This window comes from Musa acuminata, chromosome BXJ1-8, assembly GCF_036884655.1.
Source record: "Musa acuminata AAA Group cultivar baxijiao chromosome BXJ1-8, Cavendish_Baxijiao_AAA, whole genome shotgun sequence".
NCBI classification, from domain to species: Eukaryota; Viridiplantae; Streptophyta; class Magnoliopsida; order Zingiberales; family Musaceae; genus Musa; species Musa acuminata.
The window spans coordinates 49185001-49204408 of NC_088334.1; the positions used below are offsets into that span (position 1 = coordinate 49185001).

At 39.6% G+C, this 19408-nt stretch overlaps 3 protein-coding genes, 1 long non-coding RNA gene and 1 other non-coding gene across 10 annotated transcripts; 3 read left to right on the forward strand and 2 right to left on the reverse strand.

Annotated features, from left to right (window-relative positions):
• Positions 1 to 485: 485 nt before the first annotated feature.
• LOC103995972 (uncharacterized) lies at positions 486 to 1973 on the forward strand. The gene is made up of 2 exons (XR_010476301.1): positions 486 to 684; positions 1696 to 1973. It is a non-coding gene; the product is annotated as an uncharacterized LOC103995972 (transcript).
• A 613-nt stretch (positions 1974 to 2586) lies between these two features.
• Positions 2587 to 7189, reverse strand: LOC135588493 (glutathione S-transferase zeta class-like). Of its 2 annotated transcripts, XM_065080644.1 has the most exons (9): positions 6851 to 7189; positions 6670 to 6726; positions 6473 to 6558; positions 6276 to 6347; positions 5666 to 5719; positions 5474 to 5549; positions 4073 to 4125; positions 3469 to 3528; positions 2587 to 2943 (listed from the first exon to the last, which is right to left on the reverse strand). In XM_065080644.1, exons 1-9 carry the CDS (start codon positions 6933 to 6935, stop codon positions 2839 to 2841), a joined length of 648 nt encoding a protein of 215 aa, XP_064936716.1. In that variant the 5' UTR covers positions 6936 to 7189; the 3' UTR covers positions 2587 to 2838. The 2 variants fall into 2 exon arrangements, with proteins under 2 accessions (XP_064936716.1, XP_064936717.1); XM_065080645.1 differs by lacking the exons at positions 4073 to 4125; positions 5474 to 5549 and having other exon boundaries at positions 6851 to 7188.
• A 156-nt stretch (positions 7190 to 7345) lies between these two features.
• LOC135588494 (22.0 kDa class IV heat shock protein-like) lies at positions 7346 to 8306 on the forward strand. The gene is made up of 2 exons (XM_065080646.1): positions 7346 to 7728; positions 7834 to 8306. Exons 1-2 carry the CDS (start codon positions 7455 to 7457, stop codon positions 8169 to 8171), a joined length of 612 nt encoding a protein of 203 aa, XP_064936718.1. The 5' UTR covers positions 7346 to 7454; the 3' UTR covers positions 8172 to 8306.
• A 712-nt stretch (positions 8307 to 9018) lies between these two features.
• LOC135588489 (zinc finger BED domain-containing protein RICESLEEPER 2-like) lies at positions 9019 to 14592 on the forward strand. 4 transcript variants are annotated; one of them, XM_065080636.1, is made up of 3 exons: positions 9019 to 9393; positions 9548 to 9603; positions 12222 to 14592. In XM_065080636.1, exons 2-3 carry the CDS (start codon positions 9599 to 9601, stop codon positions 14224 to 14226), a joined length of 2010 nt encoding a protein of 669 aa, XP_064936708.1. In that variant the 5' UTR covers positions 9019 to 9393; positions 9548 to 9598; the 3' UTR covers positions 14227 to 14592. The 4 variants fall into 4 exon arrangements, with proteins under 4 accessions (XP_064936708.1, XP_064936709.1, XP_064936707.1 ...); XM_065080637.1 differs by having other exon boundaries at positions 9019 to 9319; XM_065080635.1 differs by having other exon boundaries at positions 9020 to 9385.
• Positions 14593 to 15743: 1151 nt separating this feature from the next.
• LOC135588497 (uncharacterized) lies at positions 15744 to 18642 on the reverse strand. 2 transcript variants are annotated; one of them, XR_010476302.1, is made up of 4 exons: positions 18349 to 18641; positions 18131 to 18209; positions 16410 to 16888; positions 15744 to 16208 (listed from the first exon to the last, which is right to left on the reverse strand). It is a non-coding gene; the product is annotated as an uncharacterized LOC135588497 (long non-coding RNA). The 2 variants fall into 2 exon arrangements; XR_010476303.1 differs by having other exon boundaries at positions 15744 to 16888; positions 18349 to 18642.
• Between the last annotated feature and the right edge of the window lie 766 nt (positions 18643 to 19408).

Consider the following 19408-nt stretch of genomic DNA (forward strand, 5'->3'; position numbering starts at 1 on the left):
TTGGATGATACAATTAATTGATGACTTGAATTATGGTCATTTATGTTGACATAGTCCTAAGATGATAGACCAGTTTAGAGTAGAAAAAGTCGAAAGTTTTAAGAGCAATAAAAGAGACGAGATAAACACAAGGGAAGAGGGAATCCTCAACCAAGGATATTTAAGAATTCATCGACTTTTACTCACAAATTTTTTTCTTGTAAACATCTACATAAAGGTCACTTATACTTCAGTGTTAAAGGATTGGACTCATAATGACCATAAAACTAGTTGAAACTATTGTCCCAGAAGATGACTTTCAATCACCTTTTAACAGCATAACAAAATCATCATAAAAAGTTAAAAACTAATAAGACTAAGTAAGTAATTATAGGTAGGACATTTCTGGACTAGGCTGGTTTGATTTGAAATATGACTCAAATGACCTTTTGAAAACCTATTTACATCATCAGTATCATGATGAGGTTGCTCTTTTGTGGTGTAGGTGATCATGGTTCGAGTTATCTAGAGGATCACATGAATTAAGGTGTGACTATCCCCCTCCTACATCATTCACATGTTGGTTATTTTAGTACATATAAATGTGTTTTTATAATTTACAGGTAGGAGTTAAATCCGATGCCATCAACTTGTGTCTCTCACTAATGGGGCGTTGTATCGGAATCTGTGATGCCAGAAGCAGCAGTAAGAATCCTCTTAAGCTTCAGGCATTGACTACTTTAATGGATCATGTGATCTCTCTCTCGAATCCTTTGAGAAGCACAAGACAAATTGTGCATCACAACAGTCAGTACCTGTTTCTTCTGGGGGCAACAAAAAATGTTGGAGAAAATACAGGGAAGCAAAACCAATTGACCAGATTACCTCTAGATCACAGAATGATGGGAATGTTTTAGGATGGAAACTTCTGCCATAAAGGCCTTTCCCATTTCTCAGTGTGCCACAGTAGGCCATAAGAGCCGCCGCTGGATGTGCAGTCACTTTGATACACCATTGAATATATGCATTCAATGTGGTGTTCAGGATCATGTATCCCACCACCTTGTCGATCACACTTCCCCATCTGAATCCAGCCAGTCCCAATAGAAATCGGTACACAGTCTTGCTTTTGCTAGCAGAATCACTGGAATCAAGATTCATCTCATGTTTCTGAACTAAACCCATTACCAAGTGTTCCTGTTCCATAACTTTTACGATTTTACCAGTGGTAATCGTAATGGCTGAAATCATTAGTTTCATGGTTTTATTTACACATTTGATTTTTGTTGTTTTATCTTATTGTTCAAGTTTTCCTTTACTGTGGATTTTGCTGCCTTACGTTTTTGTTTTCGTTATTTATTTCAGATAAATGCTTGACAGTTTGATGATGCACATCAATCTCTTGTTAGACACTTATTTCTGCACTTCTGTCTTATTCTTTTACTGCTCTCTTTCCTTCTAATTGTTTATCAAGGTAGCTTGTAAACTGCAATCTATCACACTGGCATTCTGGTATCTGGGCCATAGTTTGGTTTGGCTTCATCTCTTTTCAAAAGTCATGTTGCATTTATCAGCCTCTACATTATCCTTTTTATTATGCCCTGCACTCGGACTTGTATTTGGTTATAGTGTTTTAGAAGAACTTAACCCTCTGTAAATTTGATTTGTTCCTTCTTTTTCTGTATATGCACTGATTGCCTAATATCCGGTTACCAGGTTTACAGAAGAAACTCAGCCAGGACTTGTAGCACTCAAAGATGCAGCAAAGAAGCTGATCAAGCTCAGCCTCTGCTTCAGACCGCTAGAAAATGCAATAAAAGACTCTCAAGAGAGCCTGATAGCAAAGGGCTACCTTGCTCCACCTACCCAATAAATCCAATTCTGTTGATCTTTACCATTATGGTCATGGAATTAACCGTGTTTCATAAATTGTTAGTACCAGTGACTAAGATCTTTGTTCTGAAAAAATAAATTTGGTGTAGTTCTTATTTCAACTTGGAATTCTGTTTTGCATGCTTGACGTGCCATTAGATTGGCACAAAATGTCCTCCAGAGCTCGAGAGTATTTTATATCTCGAGTTTCACTCAGCTGATGATAGCAATGACTTCGAAGGGTCTTTTGGAACTGAGAAAATTAATTTATAGGGTTTTCATTTCATCTCTTTGTTATCATTTTTTGGATTTTGATAACTCCTAACACAACTCCAAATAAACTAAGATAAGCGTAGGAACAATTGGCAATTGTTGCTATTAATCTGCCTAATGTTAGCAACTTATCATTCATAGTTATCAGAGCAAAAAGAAAGAATAGGAAGAGGGAGAAGAGGTGAAGGAAATGAAAGGAATTAGAAAGAGAATAGGAAAGAGAAGTTTGGAGTAAAGAGGGGAGTAGAGACTGACAGGAAGAAAGAAGAAAAAAAAGAAAATATAATTTATTATAACTGAACCTGCAGTACAATTACAAGGTTCAATGATCAATTCCATCCAAATAACTATGGCTACAACTCAAACACTCATTTTTTCCATTTCCTCTTCTTTGAATTCAGAGGTTGTCAGATGTCAGATGTTATATGTCAAGGTTTAGCATTCATCAGTAATTTTCAAGCATTGATTAGAACTCAAGCATTTTATAGCTGTATCTAAACCTGGTTAAATCAGAGGTAAACTTCACATTTTGATACTACTTAGTGTGTTCCTTCTCAAGTAAACTCTAACTTACAAATGTTCCAGGCGTAGTTGATTACACAACCAGGAGCAATTGGAGTAATGTATCAAACACAGCAGAGGATGCAACATTATAAGTAGCTTTATTTTCATACTTTACCTCCTTCCAAAGTAAATCCAGCAACAGAGAGATCCTTAGGATGGAGAAGGCACATCGGGCTGCCGCTGTGGGAGGGCAGCTTGGAAGGCAGGCAGTTCGTTGTATGCATCGTTCAATCTGGCTAGTGTAGGGTAAAGAGACTGCATTCATGATAAAGAGAAGATATAAAGAGTCGATGGATGAACACGTAAGCTATGAAGCGGCTTTCAGCAGATAAGAAAAATACTGAATTCAATGTTGAAAGTTATTCAGGAAGAGAGTGCTTGAGATTCATATTTCAGGACTCATCCCATTAGTTTTTCACCTCTGATGTCTCTTCGTCATGCCAAAAAGATATATAGAAGGATGTTTTTGGTTAAAAACTGGTTTTCACCTATGGGACTGTGAAACCAAGTTCGACAAAATCTGAGCCAAGTTCGACAAAATCTGAGATTTGAGTTATTGGATCATGTAAGTTTTGGTGCTTAAGTGGTAGTTCTTGTCTGTTATGCAAAAAATGACATATAAATGGTTTCAAAACCTGGCAGATAGATTGAATAAGGTTAAATGTAATGCCGGAAAGCAAAAGGAAGAAGAGGATGAGGAGATCTGATGGATTTCCATTAACTTTGATCAAAAATTTCAATATTTTATTAAAGCAAAAAAACTTATGCAACATATAATACCATGTCAATTTGGAAGCGCGCTAATCCTGCATAGATCTGGGGTGCCAGAAACACGTCTGCCTGCACATGACAACAATAAAGTGAAATTACTTTATTTTAATTTGGAAAACCTGAGAACAATTACAGTTGCAAGCACATGAACAGTGATTCAACCCTGCAATATGCTAAATTACAGGACAAAGAACGGCTTGTCTCTGGATTCAGATATGCTAGGGACATAAGGACATAAATCGTCAAAACATCACTATTGCTTATGATCAGGCAAGCAGATCTATGCCAACTGCTGAAGCAGAACTCAGCTGGTTCTAACTTCCAACCACGGGGACTCGACAATTGACAATCATTAGTGAACACAATGCAGACACTTACAAGAAAAGGAACAAGTATAGCACAAAAAGTAGTTGCTCAGAATGCATTTTTATGCTTCCATGCATGCATTTTAAACACACATGCAAGAAAAGAAAATTCACTTCAAACCTAAAAAGATTCCAGAAAATTACTAAAAACATGTAACAAAACACCAAAATGACAACACATAAAGCAGCAAATTAATCGGCTATAATTATTTTTATCGCAAGGCTACTGTTGGACTAATCAGCTGGACCTCATCCCCGGTAGCATATTTGCCAGCATGCTCCTTTAAGAGTTTCTCAAGTGCTGAAGACGAACAAACAATCAAACTTAAGAATAGTTTACAGAGAAATTAAGAACACTGTCAGAATAAAAATTCAACTAATTGACACTTTCATTGTCATGCGACTGCAGGAACATCAAGCATTAGGTGTTTGAGTGGCAATAATTGCAATTGGTGGTGCTGATGAGTCAGACACTAGTATGAATGCAGTTGTAGGGCTCCTAGGGTAGGTAGCAGCACTAGTATAAGGCAACCAATCTCATCCCCTAAGAGGCATTAGGTGTTTCCTCAACTTATTCAATAGTAGACAAGCATCAAATATCAGTGATATTGACCCTATAGGCACTAAAATAATGCAGGTTCCACAATGCCTCTTTATAAGAGAAGAAGATGGATACTGATCTAGCATATTTTGGTGAAATTCAATTTCAATCGCATCCCTCTTAAGACAATTTGGGACACTTATTATAGACTTGTGATATCCACCATCTAGAAAGTTTTACAATGGTTTTGGGATTTCTATTTGAGATTATAAGGAGGCATCTTTAATGATGAGATCAAGAAAATTCATACATGGTCAAAGTCTTTTAAAGAGTAGTAAAACCTCTACGATATGATCCTTGTGTATAACAGCTTGTTGAAACCTGCTAGGATGAACAATGATTTTCTGGCGTATAACATGAGGGTCTTCTTTCACAGGTCCTTTAATGTGTTAGATCAGGTTCATCACGTGAATTAGATTTGAGGGAGGCAGTAATAGATGAAACAGGGGAATGCAAAATAGTTTAAGTGGTGACTGGTAATGACTAATTTTAAGGAAGCAAATGAACAACTGATTGAAAACATGACTTTGTAGGCATTACGTACAGCAAAATGTATCGACTTAATGATAGATTGGTTATATCTCACTGATTAATGGGATAGTGGGAGAGGCATAACAGACTATGGTTTGAAGTCTCATGTACTAGACCCATACTAGCCCCGGCTGGATTGATACAGGTCAGGTTTGTACCATCATGCCAAAACATTGGATGCCTGTATATGTCGTGGTACTGAGAAGGGTGGGAAGAGAAGGAGAAGGAGAAGGAGAAGAAGAAGTAGATGAGGAGGAGGAGATAAAGAAGGAGAAGAAGAGGAGGCAAAGGAAGAGGCAGAGGAGAAGTGCAGGAGGATGAAGAAGAGGTGGAATAGGGGTATTAGTTTGATAAGCAGGGAGGATAACCATTTGGTTGTGCAAAGCACCACAGCGATTGGTAACTAGCATTGGTTTGCAAAGAGAGTCCATAAACAGATTAACATATTCTAAGAAACCACCAGTAATAAAACCTATTATCTAATACGGAAGGCATTAATTGCGGAGTAAAACACAACCTGCAAATCCTTTATTAATATGATTTTGAGCCCATGTAAGTTTCTCATCAGCGTTAAATTTGTTCTCAATAAATTGCTGCAAATTCACAAGCAGGAAACAACGAGTATTATCATTAGAGTTTTCGAAGATGAATAGCATATATCTTACATAACAATGACATTTTGAAAAAGTAGGTACAGCTTTTCATTTACCAGTACAGCAAGATTCTGAAGAGGTTGAATACTCGAGCTGACTATACTTGCTGCCTGTAAAAACAAATGGCCGCAAGAACCACTGAGATTTGCTAGAACTGAAAATAATGTAACTTTGAACAATAACTAAGAGCAGAAGATAATTCAAACTCATGGTACAGATATTGCAATATATACGTAAAGAGTGAAAAAATAATCAAACTGTGCTTGTGTCTGAAGGGTTCATGGGGCCAGGACCAAGGCTTATCTTTCACAGAAAAATGCACATGAGATATACCAAGATGATGAATGTGAAGTACAAAATTAATGTCATCCTGTCGAAACAAGGATCGTGTAATGAGATGTTCATAAAGAGATTCCATATGAAATCGGAAATCACGAAAGAATGAAACAGAAGAATAATAAGAAGGATTATGCTAAGTTCCTCTAAGATAATGTTATGATACTATAACTCAAAACAAACCATTAATATCTAGTCTTCAACATGAACTGCAAAATTTTATTTTGTAAGCATAGGATATCTCACTAGAATACAGTGGGAAAGGGTAACATATACCAACTAGACACCTAACCGTACCACGAAAGGGTATCATCTACCTAGGAAGTTCACCTGGAGATTGAGTGCTTTCTTTTTTGGGTCTTGAGGGAGCAGGGGATGCTGAGGGTACTTGTCTTCTAAATACTGCACAAACCAATGCAACACCTTCAATTAGCAGATGCGAAGACCAAAACAACCATCACCCACGAATCAGGCTCCAACGGGTTTAGCCATAAAACAAATAATGGGAAAAAACATCTTTTGCTCACCAATATGATTGCAAACGAGTCACCAATTACCGTATCCCCGTCTACAAGCGCCGGAACATAGTTCATCGGATTGAGCTTCTCAAATTCTGGATTCAAGAAGAACAATCAGTGCAAGAAGCGCAGGGGAAACAATAAAAAAGAAATTTTGGTCACGCGATAATTGTTGCCAAATCCAAAGAAGGTATTCGCTCTCCGACCTGGATCGAAATGTTCGCCCTTCAAAAGATTCACAGCCTTGTACTCGTACTCCAACCCTTTCATTACACATAAATCAGAAAACGCGACCGACGGCGTCGAATTCAACAACCAAAGAATAAAACAACAGTTAAGATTTCAGCGCGATCGACGCGTCACGCTAGAAACCCTTGAAAGAAGAACCTTTGATATTAAGGACGATGAGGACCCGCTGCGAGCACGAACTCCACCAGTCGGAATACAGCGTGAGCTTCGCCGGCTCCGCCATCTCCTAAAAGATCAACCAAAGAAACGCGAGACAGAGATAGAGAGAGACGATGATGATGACGACGATGATTCGGAGGAGATACGAAGACTCGCTCACGCCGGCCGTTGTATTGGTTAAAAGATATGTTTCAGCAACGGCAACTCGGTAGTAGCACATGGACGACTTTGCGTACGAATTCGACCGCGACCACGGAATTCATGAGTGGGTAAGGTTGGATTCGCGTATGGGGATTTGCGATAGGCCCTTAAGAGCCCCAACACTGAACCCTCTCGAACTCTCTTTAGTACCTTCCTACATCCTCCAGCTGAGCTCGCTCGAACCTTCCCGTCTTCCCTAGCGGCCCCTTGATGCCGCCACGTGTCCGATGGCGGACCCCAGTCCTACCGGCCTATATAACCGGGAGACCGCCGGACATCGGCGATACGGTAAGAAAGCATTCCCTTACTTTGCGACGAACGACACCTTGCCAAGGGCACAACTCGCGCTTCTTCTTCTTCTTTCTCTTCTGGCTTGCTTGATATGGCGACGATGAGGCTCCCCTTCTCCGCCGCGCTTCTACTGCCGCTGCTGCTTCTACTGCCGGTTTGGTTGGGCGCGACGCCGTCTAGCGGCTCGCTGTTGCCGTGGCTGGACCGGGCGGGGAGCCCGCTGTCGGACCGGGTCCCCGACCCGTTCCGCATCCTGGAGCACATCCCCTTCGGCCTCGACCGCGACGACATGGCGGTCGTCACCCACGCCAGGGTCGACTGGAAGGAGACACCCACCCACCATCACATCATGATCGACGTCCCCGGTGAGTACCTCTCTCTCTCTCTCTCTCTCCCTCTCTCTCTCTAACACACACACAAGGTAGCAGCTGAAAAGATGATGATGACGGTGGGTGGGTGCATACCTGCAGGGTTGAAGAAGGAGGAGCTGAAGATAGAGGTGGAGGAGAACAGGATCCTGCGGGTGAGCGGAGAGCGGCGGAGGGAGGAGGAGAAGAAAGACGAGCACTGGCACCGGGTGGAGCGCTCCCACGGCAAGTTCTGGCGCCAGTTCCGGTTGCCGGACAACGCCGATCTCGACTCCGTGAGCGCCAAGCTGGAGGACGGTGTGCTGACGGTGGCGCTTCCGAAGCTGGCCCCGGAAAAGATCAGGGGCCCCCGGGTGGTGAGCATCGCCGGCGGAGACGACGCAGGAGACGAGGAGAAGGTTCAAGGGAGCAGCAGCGAGGCCAAGAAGGTGGATCTCTGAAGGACCGTTGTGCTGTGTGCGTCTCCTGTCCGCTTACATCTACCCATCCATGTCGAGTCGAGAGCTATCAAATAATGCCAACATAAATAAGCGTGTAATGATATGTGCGACTTCTTAAGCTTGGTCTTCATGCAACGTTGTTGAGCCTATCTAAGCAACGACAATCGAGGTTGACATTAACATGAGTAGATGAGATCAATGCACCATTTCAGATTAACCAATCCTACTCGTAGATGACTGCAATGCAATTCTGCAGTGGAAATCAACCAACATGATCTTCTCCGCTTTCCTACTGCCGCAACAGCTCATGAATCCAACGGAGGCAGAGAATGCATAGGAGGCACGAGAGGTGGGTGGAGCGCTTCACAAACAAAGGGTAGACGAAGAGCATACAAGATAGAGAAGAGAGGAGAAATATCCGGGAGGAAGAAGGAGATGGACAAAACCCAATGTTCTGAGATCTCACTGTCCCTTTAACATCCCTTTTGATCTTTCTCTGTTCGAAGTTTGGATGAACATGAGTAGATCAACAATGGCTTGTAGCAAACCTATAAATTCTATTACAATTACATCTAAACCAATGCAAGATATTAGTGCTTAGCTATATAAATTCTACCTTCAACTCCACCAAAACTCAATCCTTATTTTCTCATTGATCATGCAAAACAAAAAAAAAGGCTAAGATTAAAAGAAATGTTTAGTCCTAATTGTGTCCAAATTTCTAATTTATTCTCCAATCGGGTTCAGCTCGAACCGGTTCGAACCAAATCAATTTCGCCAGAGGATCGGGTTGCTCGAACCGGGTGGGTTCGCAATGGGGTATAAAAGGAAGGCCCACGAGTGGCCGGCCCATGGGCAACCACAACTGGCTCTCTCTCCACGTCTTCGATCGCGGCGCCCGTGACCTCTGCCGAGCTCCCTCGCCACGACGGCCCAAACCCTAGCCCTAATCGCAGTCCCAATCCCAATCCCGACCCAAATCGGGCGGCCCCGTGCCGCGGCGCCGCCGTCCGATCCCCGGCCGATCTGTTCCTCTTGCTTGGTTCGACGCCGCCGGAGGGCGGAATTCCTTTGGTTCCTCTCTCGTTCGGTGCCTCTACCGATACCCCGCTGACAACGTTGTCCTGCCTTTTGCTAACTTGGTGGTGGTATAGTTCACCTCCACCTCTTTCGGTTGCGGATTAGTTGTCGAGGCTTCATTTTGGGTCTTTCATGTGAGTTCGTGAGTAATTTTCTGATTCCTGTATAGGAATTTCTCGGTGCCTTGGTTTTCTTGTCGCCTCTGTTCTATTTCGTATGGTGCTTCAGCTCAAAATTTGTTTGTTGGGGTGCTCACTGGTTGTTGATGCGATAACTGTGAACTTTTTTCTGTGCAGTGAGTCTGAGCATCTCTGGCATCTGTAGGTTCTACTCCTCCTTGATAAGATATGAGGTATTCTCTTCTCCTCCAAGTTAATTGTCGTTGTTGACGTTGAAGCTGGTGGTGTCAATTTTTCTAAATTAAAAAGATTCGTGCTTGCAGTGTGCTGTTTTATTTATGTAGTTGTCATTTGTGGACCATTTAAATGGTGTCTTGATGACCATGTATTGTTGCTCATATGACTATTACAAAGATAAAAGTTGATAAACTCTTTTTTTTTTTGGGTGAAAGGACTCATAATACTTATACCAAAAGATGCTAATATATAATAAAGGTACATGAATAGTCAATCAGTTTGCACGAATATTATTTTAGTTTTAATGAATATTGATAAAAATGATAAGTGTCGTGGTATAATGGCTTTGTAATAATAAATAATAACTTGCCTATTATTTTTACCCCAACTATTTTCTTGCAACTCAATGAGATTAAGGTCTGATCAGGATTCTTTGTGTTGGATTAACCCCAAAAAAAATTAAATAATGAAGATCTGGATATATTTCATTTCAAAAAATTAGAATTCAACTATTAAGAAGTCAAATAAAGGTAACTGGCACTTGTCTTGCTGATCTATCTTTTTTTATTATTTCTTTTGGAGTTCTTCCCCTCTTCGTTTGTCAAATGATTTCTTGCTGGTCTACTGACTTCCTTTTACCCTTCTTGTATAACTGGTGGAAGCCTCTTTGGTGTGAGAATTGAACAGAATGGGCTGTGAGTCCAACTTAGGCGATGCGACTGAGGGATTGGACACATTCAGTTCAACCTTGATTCTTGATCAATCCCGATTGAGATCAACTGAACTGGGATCGGATTGGCTGATTTGGTAAATATGAATTAGACCCCCATGGATTTGGTATATGTTATGATGGCCGTTAATCACAAAAAGAAATTTGATAAATGGATCTGTCCAAACTCATTGCAAGCAATGAAGAAAAGGGAATCAATAAGGAATGTGCTCCAATTAGTATTGGATTTTGTGCTGTTAAATTCTACTAACTCATGTTAGGTTCCTAATTCTATTTGGTAATATCAAATGTCATAATTGGTTCCAACCAACAGTAGTAATCATTTCCATGGTTTTTAAGGATAAACAGATTATATTTGGTCTGGGGTCATGTTAGTTAGGTCTGTTGAAGAAAGAATGTAGCTCATGTTTCACTTTCGTCAGATATTGAATTAGATACTTGTGACTTGAAGGCTTCTTTTAATGAGATGAGTTGCATTAGGAGCCATTTCATGTTATATCTGTAATCTTTTCTTGTCCATTACATTCTTTGCTATCTCTCTGCCTACATAAATTTCTTTTTTCTTTCATTCTAAAACCCATCTGCATGATGCTATTGTCATTGAAGCTGCATTGTGTAGTGTGGTTTAAAGTGATAGTAGGGTCCTATATGGACCTGGAGTTGATATGTTATATTGTGTTAATCTCTTGTATCCCTTATAAAAAAAAAATTAAAAGAAGCAAATAATGGTTCGATCACCTATGTCCTTTTAGGGATGTAGAAAATCACCTCCAAGGTTTATGCAATGTCATAACCGTATGATGGATGTTCTACCAAGATGTCACATCTAGACGATGAATATATGAAAATCTTAGGGATCATACAAGGATCAGATGTTAGTGATACCTTTAGTACGCTTTTCATTTTGCAACTGTGTTAATATAACCGTAGAACTTAATTATTTGTCTAGTCTACTAATCAGGTAAGCATGTATTGTCACCTATAAACAGGGAGATGTGACGAGTTTTGAAATTAATTTCAAATTTTTGGTCAAAGATATCTTCAAATAGATCTTAATTATATGTTTTTGCACATGACTCTACACTTCACCATTGATCTTTAAAAATGTAGGGAAATAAATTTTGAATTTTCGTGACATATATAAAAATGTTACTATGTTAGTATTTTCATGTGATACTATTGATAATTTTCTGATAAATATATCATACATATTTATAAAGAACGTCTTTTTTATCATTGATTTTATATAATTTTATTTCTTAGATTCATATTCATTCTTGTAACCATTGCTTTCTTTGTGATTAGGAAGATTTGGTAAGTTTCGAATAATATAGACATAGCCTCGTGCACTGGGTAAGTCTTTTTTCAAACCATAGCTATCTTAAGGAACGTGATGCAGAAAATTCTTTTAGCATACAACATATGGATTTTCATTCTCGATTTTCAAATTTTCTAATAGCATGTTAGTTTATTATTTTTATAATAAAATTAATTTTTCATGTGATCCCAATCCCCTTGACCTAATCGATCCTGAAATTGATCATATGATCTATAATTGAAAGTTTGAGTTGGTTTACTGGAAGTTGACTTAGTTACATTCAAAAATTGAACTAAATTGCACTCATCGATTACAGAATCGATCCAAAAAGTCCCTAATTTCAATTGGGTTTGGTTCATGGGATTTTTTGTCATTTAGAAAAAAAGGCGTCCCCAGGTAAAACGAATAGGGGGGCGTCATCCGGTAAAAAACCAATAGTGGAGACATGTCCCAGTAAAATTGAAGTGCTGTATTTTTATCAAAATCCTCCATCCAAAATTGAAGTGTCTTTAATAGCATTCATTTTTATTAATGCAACTTAATATATATTATTATTATTAATGTAGTATGACAGGAGGTAATGATAATGGACCAGTCGACACAGAAACACCACTGCCAACTACAAGACGCAGGAGAAAGAAGTCATCAGTTTGGGAGCACTTTACAATCGAAGAAGTCTCTGGCGGATGTACACGAGCTTGCTGCAAACTGTGTAAACAAACCTTTGCATACAGTAGTGGGTCAAAGATAGCAGGCACTAGCCACCTCAAGAGACATATCGCTTTAGGTTCCTGTCCCAAAATAAAATATCAGAACAAACTGGCACTTGCTTCGGTGGCAAAATCCGATGGAGATACCCCTGATCCACCCAAAAGACGCTATAGGACATCTGGTTTTTCAAGTGTTTTTGATCAGGACCAAAGCTATGTGAATCTTGCTAGGATGATCATTGTGCATGAATATCCACTCGATATGGTTGAGCACCCTGCCTTTGTTGCTTTTGTTCAAAGTCTCCAACCGCAGTTTAAGATGGTTGATGTGAGTACTATTGAAGGAGAAGTCTTATCTTTATATCAGAAGGAAAAACAAAACCTCATGCAAGCCTTTGTAACTATACCTGGAAGGATCAGCCTGACAATAGGTCTCTGGACAACCAGTCAGACTCTTGGATACATTTGCCTTACTGGGCAATTCATTGACAGCGACTGGAAGTTGCATCGAAGGATGCTGAGCTTCATGATGGTATCTTCTCCTCATTCAGAAAATGCTCTTAGCGAAGCTATTGGTGTTAGCCTTTCAGATTGGAATATGAAAAGTAAGTTGTTCACGATCACCTTGGACAACAACTGCTCATCACACGACATCTATAGTGCAAACCTGAGGGACCACCTCTCCAACAAGAACATGCTCATGCTGAAAGGACAGTTGTTTGTTGTGCGTTGCTATGCCAATATCCTGAATGTTATTGCAGAAGACGTGATTGCTTCTATCCATGGTATCATATATAACATCCGTGAAAGTATAAAATTTGTGAAAGCTTCTCCAGCCCGTGAAGAGAAATTTGCTGAGATTGCTCTACAACTTGAAATTCTCAGCACAAAAGCCCTATCTCTTGATGTCACGACACAGTGGAACACAACTTACCTCATGCTTGTAGCTGCATTGGAATATAAACGAGCATTTAATTTCTTGGAAACATGTGATGATAACTACAACGAAGCTCCATCAGCTGATGACTGGATGAAGGTGGAAGTCGTTTGCACATACCTAAAACTTCTGTATGACTCCGCTAATGTCGTCATGGCAACAGCAGATCCAACCGCAAATATATTTTTCCATGAAGCATGGAAAGTCCTGGTGGAGCTGAATAGTGCAACACTGAGCGAGGACACTATGGTCAGCGGCATAGCTAATGAGATGCATGAGAAGTTTGACAAATATTGGAAAGATTGCAGCCTCATCTTGGCTCTTGCTGTGGTTATGGATCCCCGTTTCAAAATTAAGCTTGTCGAGTTCAGTTTCTCAAAAGTTTATGGTGCAGACTCTGCCAGGTATGTAAAGTTGGTCGATGACAGCATTCATGAACTCTACCTCGAGTATGTTGCCCAGCCACTTCCTCTGACTCCAGCTTATGTGGACCAAGGTGAGGCCAACCACATCAATGGCAATGACAGCAATGTGCCCACGGTGGACGGGCTTCAAGACTTTGATATGTATCTGTCTGAGTTATCTGTGAATCAGCCATCTAAGCCAGAGATAGACCAATATTTAGAAGAGTCACTTGTGCCACGGATCCAAGATTTTGATATCTTGAATTGGTGGAAGCTCAACTATCTCAAGTATCCAACGCTCTCAAAGATGGCCCGAGATATCTTAGCTATCCCCGTATCCATGGTTTCAACGGGCTGCTCCATATTTAGTTCAGGAACTGGAAGCAGAGTGCTTGATGAATACCGAAGCTCTTTACGTCCGGAGACGGTGGAGGCACTTTTCTGTGCGAAGGACTGGCTCCAATACTTGCCCACCATGGCAGAGCCACCATCCACCGCTATAGTCAAAATGGAAATCTAGGATGACTATAAATTGTGGCTTCCTTGTAGCATTATGTATCGTTGCAAATGTAATGTTTGTGCCAGCTTTTATGTTTCTAGGACACGGTAGGTTATCCGTCCTAGTGTAGTGTGGTGTTTCCCATTTGAATGTTTATTGACGCCCAGCTAGAGTTATCTCCCAAGATGGTCACTTACTTGATGCAGTGGTCGCCCTGCCATGCTATGCCATGCCGGACTCACTTCAAAGTACTCTAGAGGTGGCTGCTTTGGTCATTCTTGGAATCATCAGTCAGTGGGTGACTATTCCAGATAAAAGCTTATCTGGTTTAAGTGTCTGTATGATGGTTGTGCAAGTGATGATCGGAGAAGATCATGTTGATTTCCACTGCAGAATTGCATTGCAATCATCTACGAGTAAGATTGGTTAATCTAAGATGATGCATGCATCCAGTGATTCTTCGTAAGATCAGAATTGCATTGCCGCTCGAGGAACTCAGGTAAGTTTTGTTTTGGTTGTCTTCATAGATCAGCTTTTTGACCTTAATCATGTATGTGCATTGTTTAGTCACCTACGGTTGGCTTCCATGCCAACTTGGGAAGCATATGTTAGTTTAACATATGGTAAGCGTATGTATGTATTATTTATAAAGATCAGATGGGGTAGGGACAAGACTACTACATGTTATGTTTTCTGTTTTGAGTCCCACACACGAAAAATTGATATATGAGAGTTTGGTCATTTAAACATTTGAAACCAGGTTTAGGTTCATCGATTGAGTTACAATAAATTTCTCTATCTAAGCAAATCTAGCATTACGCATTAGGCATGGTGAGAGATTCGAATAGATCAAAGAAGGAGACCATGAGCACTTTTATGCTTGAACCAGTAAGTCCTCTAGATTATTTTAGTATATATATATATATATATATATATATATATATATATATATATATATATATATATATATGTGTGTGTGTGTGTGTGTGTGTGTGTGACTATCCCCCTCCTATATATTATTTTAGTATATATAAAAATGGGGCATTGTATTGGAATTCCATGATGCCAATAGCAGTAGTAAGAATCTTTTAAAGCTTCAAGCATTGATTATTGTTTGATAAAGAATACATTCTCAGCTAATCATCCATATCATTTTCTACTCATCTACTTGCTATCGTAGAATATTTTATGAAATATTTCATGATGTATAGAAATTAATATATGTTAAAATTAATATATCATTAACATTTGCTTTCTCTCGTACAATATTCCATAAAATATTTTACTTTTTATAGAAATACATCATTAACATAATAAGAAGAAGAAGAAGAAGAGGACTTACCTTTTATTTTAACCACTTGTGTCCGCAAAACCTTGACTACTTTAATAATGGATCATGTGATATCTCTCTCTCTCTATCTCTCAAATTCTTAGAGAAGCACAAGACGACAAATCGTGCATAACAACAGTCAGTAACTCGAATTAAGCATAACAGTCACTAACTGTTTCTTCTGGGGGCCACAAAAATGTTCGAGAAATGAAGGGAAGCAAATCCAATTTACCATATTACCCATAGATCATAGAATGATGGGGCTGTTTTAGGATGGAAAACTCGTGCTATAAAAGACCTTTCCCATTTCTCACAGCGGTTCACTCACTTGGATGATACACCATTTAATGAGGTCTTCAGGAGGATCATGTAACCACCACCTTGTTGATCGATCACACACACTTACCCATTCGAACCCAGCCACTCCCAATAGAAATTGGTACACAGTCCGGCTTTTGCTGGCAGAATCAATGGCAACAAAGATTCCTCTCATGTTTCAGAACTTTTACAATGAACTTGCCAAGTCCCTGATAGCAAGAGGTCACATTTTTTGAGAGCAGGTAGGTACATAGTCCAGGGACATCCATGCACTTCAACATGGAGGGGGAAAACCCGAGAAAGAAAGAGATGATACGCTCCTTGATCATATTATTTCCTTAGATCACACCGCAACCTACAAAATGAACCATATTTGTGAGTGAAAAACAGACTTTCAAAAAAATTGGAAGTGATAAACTTCAAATATGTCTAGCATTTATCTGAAATAATTAACGAAAACCAAAAATGTAAGGCGGCAAAACCCACAGTCAAAGAAAACATGAACAAAATTCAACATGTAAGATAAAACAACAAAAATTAAATGTGTAAATAAAACCATGAAACTAATGATATCTCGGGCCATCTTCGAGAGCGTTGGATACTTGAGATGGTTGAGCTTCCACCAATTCAACATGCTCAACCATGTCGAGTGGATATTCATGCACAATGATCATCTTGGCAAGATTCACACAGCTTTGGTCCTGATCAAAAACACTTGAAAAACCAGATGACCTATAGCGTCTTTCGGGTGGATCAGGGATATCTCCATCAGATTTTGCCACCGATGCAAGTGCCAGTTTGTACTGATATTTTATTTCGGGGCAGGAACCTAAGGTGATATGTCTCTTGAGGTGGCTAGTGCCCGCTATCTTTGACTGTATGCAAAGGTTTGTTTACACAGTTTGCAGCAAGCTCGCAAACATCCGCCAGAGACTTCTTTGATTGTAAAATGCTCCCAAACTGATGACTTCTTTCTCCTATGTCTTGTAGTTGGCGGTGGTGTTTCTGTGTTGACTGGTTCATTATCATCACCTCCTGTTATACCACATTAAGAATACTAACATATATTAAGATGCATTAATAGAAATGAATGCTATCAAAGAAACTTTAATTTTGGATGGATGATTTTGATAAAAATACAGCACTCTCTAATTATTAGAATGTTTGGCACAACATAACTCCTCTGAAATTCCACTTTGCATGCATTCCACTACGAAGTTCATAATTGCATATAAATAAACCCTCAAAATGTGTTGTAATCATATACCCTCAAGAGGATCATAATAATGATCTATTAATGTATCATCCAACACCATAAACAGAAGTTAGCAATAGCTAACTTCCTCCTTGTTTGTAAGGTGGAACAAAGTAGCCATGAATGCCTTATAGTGTTGTCAAAATGTGCTCAAGCATTCGCCTAGTCACTTGGGTGCTCCCTAGTCACTTGGGTAGTGTTGTCAAAAAGTGCTCAAACACTCGCTTAGTCATTCGAGTACCCTCCTAGGCGCTCTAGTGGCAAGGCAAAGCCCAAGCACTTCAAAGGTCTCTAGATAAAACAAGAATCAAGGTTGAACTGATTGTGTCCAATCTCGGTCACATCACCTAAGTTGGACTCACAGCCCTTTCCGTTCAATTCTCACACCAAAGAGGCTTCCACCAATTATACGAGAAGGGTCGAAGAGGGGAAGAACTCCAAAAGAAATAATGAAAAAAGATAGAACAGCTAGGCAAGTCCAAGTTACCTTTACTTAACTTCTTAATCGCTGAATTCTAATTCTCTAAAATGATATATATCCAGATCTTCATAATTTAATATTTTGGGGTCAATCCAACACAAAGAATCCTGACCAGACCTTAATCTCATTGAGTTGCAAGAAAATAGTTGGGGTAAAAATAATAGCCAAGCTATTATTTCCTATTATAAGCCATTATAGGCATGACAGTTATCATTTTTATCACTATTCATTAAAAGTAAAATAATATTTGTGCAAACTGATTGACAATTTCATGTATCTTGCTTATATATTAGCATATTTTGGTATAAGTATTATGAGTCCTTTCACCTAAAAAAAAAAAAAAAGTTTATCATCTATTATCTTTGTAATAGTGAGATGAGCAATAATACATGGTCATCAAGACACCATCTAAATGGTACACAAATGACAACTACATAAATAAAACAGCACACTGCAAGCACGAATCTTTTTAATTTAGAAAAATTGACACCACCAGCCTCAACGTCAACAACGACAATTAACTTGGAGGAGAAGAGAATACCTCATATCTTATCAAGGAGGAGTAGAACCTACAGATGCCAGAGATCCTCCGCCTCACTGCACAGAAAAATTTCATAGTTCTGCAATCGAACAACCAGTGAGCACCCCACGAAACAAATTTTGAGCTGAAGCATCATACGAGATAGAACAGAGGCGACAAGAAAACCAAGGCACCGAGAAATTCCTATACAGGAATCAGAAAATTACTCACGAACTCACATGAAAGACCCAAAATGAAGCCTCGACAACTAATCCGCAACCGAAAGAGGTGGAGGTGAACTATTGCACCACCAAGTTAACAACAGGCAGGACAACGTTGTCAGCGGGGGATCGGTAGAGGCACCGAACGAGAGAAGGAACACAAAGGAATTCCGCCCTCCGGCGGCGACGAACCGATCAAGAGGAGCAGATCGGCCGGCTGTGCCGCGGCACTGGGCCGCCCGATTTGGGTTGGGATTGCGATTAGGGCTGGGGTTTGGGCCATCATGGCGAGAGAGATCGGCAGAGGTCACGGGCGCCGTGGAGAGAGAGGCACTTGTAGTTAGCAATGGGCCGGCTGCTCATGGGCCTTCGTTTTATAGCCCATTACGAACCCAACCGGTCCGAGCAACCCGATCCGCTGGCGAAATTGATTTGGTTCGACCCGGTTCGAGCTGAACCCGGTTGGAGAATAAATTAGAAATTTGGAGAGATTTAGGGCTAAACATTTCTTTTAATCTTAGCCTTTTGTTTTTCTTACAATTTGTAATTTTCTACAAGCCATTATACAAACAAAAAATATTTTTTTCATAATTTTATAAAAAAAAAATAGGCTGATGTGTAAGGTTACTAAGAAAGATCAATAAAATATTTCTATTAATGGACGAATAGATATATATTAAATAGAAAATAAAATGATAATATCAATGGTTCAGTTAGACATTATTAAACCAATGAGTATTAATGGTACAAAAAGGAAACAAAGAGACTTATTAATGGTGTGGTTATACAGCCTATTTCCAAATATTCTTTCCCTTTGATATATATATATATATATATATATATATATATTTCTCTTGGTGGCCCTCATTATGGTCTTCCTTCAACACAAGAATAAACAAGTTAAGAGTTGGATTAGTTTGACCCATCCACAACATAAGCAAAAAAAATATCAATCACCACAACAACTTAATTCCAACTCTGAAGTGGAAATCTGTGATCTGTGTTCTAAATCCTCTCTCTACTCTTTCTTTTTCCTGTGTTGTTTCAGACTAAACAGTCTATTTTTATCTTTCTTTCT